Raw genomic sequence first — 7,806 nt, 5'->3', positions numbered from 1 at the left:
TTATATTGTGTATGTATGTCTATAGACAATAAACTAACCTCCACAAATTACCTCTCCATTTGCCACTTTTTTCCCTCCCCCCGTAGCCTCTACCGCTAATCATTCCATTAACCTGTTTAATGCTTATCCCTACAACCCCCTCTGTCCCATCCTATTCAAAATCCTCTGTCCTCACCCTCTTCGACATTCTTCACCAAATTACACCTCTACCTTCTATTCCCGCCCCTTTACTTGACGCGGCATCATGATTGGACGGTGGGAAACAGAAGCTGACATATGATCAGCCAATCAGCGTCGAGATCTGAGTTGTGGTGGAATATTCCAGAAACGGCGGGGCTGCGCCAGAGCAACGGCACAAAGGTTTAAACCGGAGCTGGGAGCGGCCGAACATCGTCTCCAGCAGCTTCAATCCGGCGGCCTTTCACAGGACACCAAGCCAATTTGAAGCCGAGGGCAGCAACCGACGGTCGGAGCAGGAGCTCCATCCCACGCGGTGTCGAACTGTGACTAGCGGAGATGGAGGCGAACACCTATCAAGTGGTGTCGCCGGCGGTGGTGAATCTGCGGATTGGCAGCTCCCTAACTTCGTTTATCTCGGAGAAAAGGTTCAACCGTGGTATTACCGTGTCCGAATTCAAGGTGAGAAAGTGGTCTAGCCGCTCACTTAAATTAAAGGCCCGGCCCGGCGAGTGGGCGTGGTTTGGGGAAGCGGAGAAACCGGTGGCGGGAGGCGCCTGATTGTCTGTGGGTGGTGCCCAGACTCACGTGATTATCTGTGGGCGGGGTCAAATGTTCACGTGAGACTGACAGGTCAATCATATCAGGCGGAATTGGAGCAATACACATCAAAGTTGCTGGTGAACGCAGCAGGCCAGGCAGCATCTCCAGGAAGAGGTACAGTCGACGTTTCGGGCCGAGACCCTTCGTCAGGACTAATTGAAAGAAGAGATAGAGATTTGAGAGGTGGAGGGGAGATCCAAAATGATAGGAGAAGACAGGAGGGGGGGAGATGGAGCCGAGAGCTGGACAGGTGATTGGCAAAAGGGATATGAGAGGATCATGGGACAGGAGGCCTAGGGAGAAAGAAAAGGTGGGGGGGGGGAACGCAGAGGATGGGCAAGGGGTATAGTCAGAGGGACAAAGGAAGAAAAAAAAAGAATGTGTGTATTTAAATAAGTAACAGATGGGGTACGAGGGGGAGGTGGGGCATTAGTGGAAGTTAGAGAAGTCGATGTTCATGCCATCAGGTTGGAGGCTACCCAGATGGAATATAAGGTGTTGTTCCTCCAACCTGAGTGTGGCTTCATCTTTACAGTAGAGGAGGCTGCGGATAGACATATCAGAATGGGAATGGGACGTGGAATTAAAATGTGTGGCCACTGGGAGATCCTGCTTTCTCTGGCGGACAGAGCGTAGGTGTTCAGCAAAACGATCTCCCAGTCTGCCTCGGGTCTTGCCAATATATAGGAGGCCACAACAGGAGCACCGGATGCAGTATATCACCCCAGCTGACTCACAGGTGAAGTGTCACCTCACCTGGAAGGCCTGTCTGGGGCCCTGAATGGTGTTAAGGGAGGAAGTGTAAGGGCATGTGTAGCACTTGTTCCGCTTACAAGGATAAGTGCCAGGAGGGAGATCGGTGGGGAGGGATTGGGTGGGGGGGGGAAACGAATGGACAAGGGAGTCGTGTAGGGATGGCATGAACATTGACTTCTCAAACTTCTGCTAATGCCCCACCTCCCCCCCCCCGTACCCCATCTGTTACTTATTTGTATACACACATTCTTTTTCTCCCTTTGTCCCTCTCACTATACTCCTTGCCCATCTGCTGGTTCCCCCCCCCCTTTTCTTTCTCCCTAGGCCTCCTCTCCCATGATCCTCTCATATCCCTTTTGCCAATCAACTGTCCAGCTCTTGGCTCCATCCCTCCCCTTCCTGTCTTCTCCTATCATTTCGGATCTACCCCTCCCCCTCCCACTTTCAAACCTCTTACTAGCTCTTCTTTCAGTTAGTCCTGACAAAAGGTCTTGGCCCGAAACGTCGACTGTACCTCTTCCTAGAGATGCTGCGTTCACCAGCAATTTTGATGTGTGTTGCTTGAATTTCCAGCATCTGCAGATTTCCTCGTGTAGGCGGAATTGGAATTGTCTTATTATTGTCACATGTACCAGGGTACAATGAAAAGTTTCTTTAATGTTCATAAGATCCATTTGATATTGAGGTAATATGAAGTAAAATAATAGCAGAATGCAGAATCAAGTGGAACAACTACAGATGCAAACACGAGGAAATATGCTTGAACAGCTACAGATAAAGTGCAGTGCAGCTATAAAATAAGGTGCAAGATCATAATGTGAGGTCAAGAGTCCATTTTATACTAGGAACCATTCAGTACTCTTGTAAAGGCAGAGAAGAAAGAATCTCTGAGCCTAGAGGACATCAACCTATCATATCAACCTTTCCTTTAAATATAACAATTAACTTGTCTCCACAGCTGTCTGTGGCAATGAATTCCACAGATTCACCACCTTCTGGCTAAATCTCATCTCTATTCCAAAGGGATGTCCATCTATTCTGAAGCTGTGCCCTCTCATTCTAGACTCCTCTGTTTGTCAGCCTTTCAATGTTTTTTAGGTTTTAATTAAATTTCCCCTCCCCCATACTGCTAAACTCCAGCGAGTACAGGCCCAGAGCCATCAAATGCTCCTCATGTAAACCCTTTCATTCCTGAGATAATTCTCGTGAATCTCCTCGGGGCCCTCTCCAATGCCAGCACATCCTCTCTTACAGCGGGAGTCCAAAACTGCTTGCAGTACTCCAAGTGAGGTGTCAACAGTGCTTTCTAAAGCCTCAACATTAAGTCCTTGTTTTTATATTCTAGTCCTCTCAAAGTGAGTGCTAACATTGCATTTGCCTTCCTCACCATCGACAGAACCAGCAAGCTAACATTTAGAGAATTCTGCCTGAGGACTCTCCAATCCATTGGCACCTTCAATTTCTGAATTTGCTCTCCATTAAGAAAATAGTCTAAACCACAGATCCCTCGGTTAATGGTAGGGGTCCATGACATAGAAAGATTGGGAACCCCTGGTGGAAACCCTTATTCCTTCTACCAAAGTGCATGATCTTGCACTTCCCGACACTATTGCTTCTGCCACTTCTTTGCCTATTCTCTTAATCTGTCCTTGTGCGGACTTGCTTCTTCCTCAACACTATGTGTCTCTCCAGCTACCTTTGTATCATCCGCAAACTTGGCCACAAAACCATCAATTCCATCCTCAAAATCATTGATATATAATGTGAAAAGAAACCGTCTCAACATAGAAACCTGTGGAACACCACTAGTCACCAGAAACCAACCAGAAAAGGCTCCTTTTTTCACACCCTTTGCCTCCTGCCAATCTGAATTGACTGGTCTACAACTGAAGAAATCCAGGGTCAAATGGCACATGGAAGTATTGAGGCCAAGGTCTTGGAATTTATTGATGATGGCATTGGATGCTGAACTGTAGTCAATAAAGAACATCCTGATGTATTCATCTTTGCTGTCCAGATGTTTCTGGGTTGAGTGAAGAGCCAGTGAGATGGCATCTGCTCTAGACCTGTTGCTCCTGTAGGCAAGATGGAGCCTGCTTGAAGCAGGTGGTTACAGCACACTGCTGAAGCAAGAGGTTAAAGATCTCAGTGAACACACCAGCCAGTTGATCTGCACAGGTATTTAGTATGTGGCCTGATACCCCCTCTGAGCCAGATGCTTTTCATGGGTTCACCTCCTGAAGCACATCAGCTTCAGGGACTGAAATCATAGGATCATCAGGATCTGTGGGAGTTCTTGATGTTCCTCCATGTTTTGATGGTCAAAGTGAGCATAGAAAGCATTGAGCTTATCTGTCTTCTGCTGTCTGCTATGTCATTTGATTTAACTTTTTAAGAGGTAATAGTATTCAAGCCCTGGCACAACTGTCGAGCATCCTTCATTGATTCAAGTTTGGTCCAGAATTTTCACTTTGCATGTGAGAAGGCTTTCAGGAGATTGTCCCTGGACCTCTTGTAACTTTCTTTGTTACCAGATTTGAACGCTTCTGATCTGAGTCTTGCTAGATTTCGGATCTCATGGTTCATCCAGGGCCTCTGATTGGTTAAAACTATTATTTAGTGGGGACACATTCGTCTACAGCAGTTTTAATAAAGTCTGTTACAACCATGGTGTATTAACCATATAACAATTACAGCACGGAAACAGGCCATCTCGGCCCTTCTAGTCCATGCCGAATTCTTACTCCCACCTAGTCCCACCGACCTGCACTCAGCCCATAACTCTCCATTCCTTTCCTGTCCATATATCTATCCAATTTAACTTTAAACAACAACATCGAACCTGCCTCAACCATTTCTGCTGGAAGCTCATTCCACACAGCAACCACTCTCTGAGTAAAGAAGTTCCCCCTCAAATTACCCCTAAACTTTTGCCCTTTAACTCTCAACTCGTGTCCTCTTGTTTGAATCTCCCCCACTCTCAATGGAAAAAGCCTATCCACGTCAACTCTATCTATCCCCCTCATAATTTTAAATATCTCTGTTAAGTCCCAAAGTAACACTCACAACACGCTGGAGGAACTCAGCAGGTCGGGCAGCATCCATGGAAAAGATCAGTCGACGTTTCAGGCCGGAACCCTTCGTCAGGACTGTAGAGGAAAGGGACAGAGGCCCTATAAAGAAGGTGGGTGGAGGGTGGGAAGGAGAAGGCTGGTAGGTTCCAGGTGAAAAACCAGTAAGGGGAAAGATAAAGGGGTGGGGGAGGGGAAACAGGGCGGTGATAGGCAGGAAAGGTGAAGAAGGAATAGGGGAAAACACAATGGGTAGTAGAAGGAGGCGGAACCTTGAGGGAGGTGATAGGCAGCTGGGCGAGGGGGCAGAGTGAAATAGGGATAGAGGAAGGGAGGGGGAGGGAATTACCGGAAGTTGGAGAATTCTGTGTTCATACCGAGGGGCTGGAGACTACCTAGACAGTATATGAGGTGTTGCTCCTCCAACCTGAGTTTAGCCTCATCATGGCAGTAGAGGAGGCCATGTATGGACATATCTGAATGGGAGTGGGAAGCAGAGTTGAAGTGGGTGGCTACTGGGAGATCCTATCTGTTGTGGCGGACGGAGCGGAGGTGCTCGACGGAGGGTCCCCCAATCTGCGTCGGGTTTCACCTCAGCTCCTTGAAGATCTTTGGCTTGTATGGGAGAGTAAGGAGATCATCAATCAAAGTTACAGGGAAGTAGTCACCCCTAAGTTGCAGGAGGCATGTAGCTGGGTGACTGTCAGGAGAAATGGAAGTGTGGTTACGCAGTTAGTGCCATTAGTTCCCCTCAGTAATAAGTATACCGTTTTGGATACTGTTGAGGGGAATGACATGGAGACCGGGTTACTGGTGCTGAGCGTGGGTCCATGGTGCAGAAGAGAATGAAGGAGATAAGGCGAGCGGTTGTGATAGGGGACTCAATAGTCAGGGAACAAACAGGAAATACTGTGGATGTGAATGGGACACCCGAATGGTATGTTGCCTCCTAGGTGCCAGGGTCAGGGACATCTCAGATTATGTTCACAGCATTTTGGAGGGGAAGGGAGAGCAGCCAGATTGATACATATTGGTACCAATAGGCAGGAAAAGCAAAGAGGTCCTGAAAAGATTGCTGCCTGTGCCACACGCCATTGAGGGTAAAAACAGGATGATTTGGCAGATTAATGCATGGCTGAGAAGCTGGGGCAGGGCTTCGGGTTCTTAGATCATTGGGATCTCTTTTGGGGGAGATATGACCTGTACAAAAGTGACAGGTTGCAGCTGAACCCGAGGGGGACTAATATCCTTGTTAGAGCTGTTGGGGTGGTTTTAAACTAACTTGGCAGGGGAGTGGGAATTGGAGTGAAGGGATTCAGGGTAGGACAGATGGTAAAAAAGCAAAGATAGCATGCAGTCAGACAGTCAGGATGGCAGGCAGATGATAGGACAAAATTGCAGCCAGCAGGGTGTGTATCAGTGCATTAGGAATGCAGAATTAAAAAGGGTATATCTGAGCACGGAGTATAAGAAATAAGGTGGATGATCTTGTTACAATATTACAGATTGTCAGGTATGATGTGAATCGTGGCTGAAGGATGGATGTACTTGGAAGCTGAATGTCTAAAGTTACACTTTGTAACAGAGGGATGGGGAGGGGGGAGGTCGTGTGGCTCTGCTGGTAAAGAATGGCATCAAATTAGTGGAAGGATGTGACATAGGATCAGAAGATGTTGAATCCTTGTGGACTGAGTTAAGAAACCGCAAGGGTAAAAGGACCCTAATGGCAGTTAGAGACAGGGCTCTCAACAGTAGCTGGGATGTGGACCACAGATTACAATGGGAAACGGAAAAGGCACATCAAAAGGGCAATGTTATGATAGTCATGAGGGATGTAAACATGCAGGTCGATTGGAAAATCAGGTTGGTAATGGATCTCAAGAGAGTGAGTTTTTTGAATGCTTATAAGGTGGCTTTTTAGAACAGTTTGTCATTGGGCCTACTAGGGAATCAGCTATACTGGATTGGGTGATATATTAATGAACTGGAGTTTGATTAGGGAGTTTAAGGTAAAAGAACCCTTAGGAGACAGTAATCACAATATGACTGAGTTCAATTTGAAAAGGAGAAAGTAAAGTCTGACGGAGCAGTATCTTAGTGGAGTAAAGGAAACTACAATGGTATGAGAGAGGGGTTGGCCAAATTAAATTGGAAGTAGAGTAGCAATGATGCGAGCTTCTGGGCGAAATGAGGAAGGTGCAGGATAGATGTCTTCCAAAAAAACAGAAAAATAGTCAAATGGCAAAATAGTACAACAAGGGAAGTCAAAGCTAATGTAAAAGCAAAACAGAGGGACTACAATAAAGCAAAAATTAGCAGGAAGATAGAGGATTGGGAAGCTTTTTAAAAACCTACAGAGAACAACTAAAGGAATCATTAGGAGGGAAAGGTGAAATATGAAAGCAAGCTGGCAAACAATATCAAAGTGGATAGTAAAAGTTTTTTTCAAGTATGTAAAGACAAAAATAAGAGAGATGAGAGTAGATATAAGACCGCTAGAAAATGAGGACAGAGAAATAATAATGGGGGACAAGGAGGTGGCAGATGAACTAAATGAGTATTTTGCATCATTCTTCACTATGGCAGACGCTAGCAGTGTGCCAAATGTTGAAATATGGGAGGGAAGAGAAGTGAGTGCTGTTAATATTACAAGGGACAAGGTGATCATAAAGCTGAAAGACGTAAAGGTACATAAGTCATCTGGACTAGAAGAGCTGCATACTAGGGTTCTGAAAGAGGTAGCAGAGGAGATTGTGGAGACATTGGTAATGATCTTTCAAAAGTCATTGGATTCTGGCATGGTCCCAGAGGACTGCAAAATTGCAAATGTCACTCCACTCTTTAAGAAAGGAGAAAGGCACAGAAAGAAAATTGTAGGCCATTTAGCCTGACCTTGGTCGTTGGGAAGATGTTGGAGTCAATTGTTAAGGATGAGGTTATGGAGTGCTTGGTGACACAGGACAAGATAGGACAAAGTCGACGTGGTTTCCTTAGGGGAAAGTCTTGCCTGACGAACCTGTTGGAATTCTTTGAGGAGATTACAAGTAGGGTAGATAAAGGAGATGCAGTGGATGTTGTTTATTTGGACTTTCAGAAGGCCTTTGACAAACTGCCACACATGAGGCTGCTTACCAAGTTAAGAGCCCATGGAATTACAGGAAAGTTACTGGCAGGGTTGGAGCATTGGCTGATTGGTAGG

General features: G+C 46.2%; 1 protein-coding gene across 1 annotated transcript in view; it reads left to right on the top strand.

Annotated features, from left to right (window-relative positions):
* The first annotated feature begins 304 nt into the window (after window positions 1-304).
* tbcb (tubulin folding cofactor B) overlaps window positions 305-7,806 on the top strand; it is a 34,599-nt gene continuing 27,097 nt past the window's right edge. The window contains exon 1 of the mRNA XM_063060375.1: window positions 305-639. Coding sequence (XP_062916445.1) covers window positions 517-639 — 123 coding nt within the window. The 5' untranslated portion in view covers window positions 305-516. The remainder of the gene's footprint in view (window positions 640-7,806) is intronic.

The sequence above is a fragment of the Mobula hypostoma genome, chromosome 10 (assembly GCF_963921235.1).
Source record: "Mobula hypostoma chromosome 10, sMobHyp1.1, whole genome shotgun sequence".
NCBI classification, from domain to species: Eukaryota; Metazoa; Chordata; class Chondrichthyes; order Myliobatiformes; family Myliobatidae; genus Mobula; species Mobula hypostoma.
Note: the sequence above shows the minus strand (reverse complement) of the source record. Positions and strands in the feature narration are given on the sequence as shown.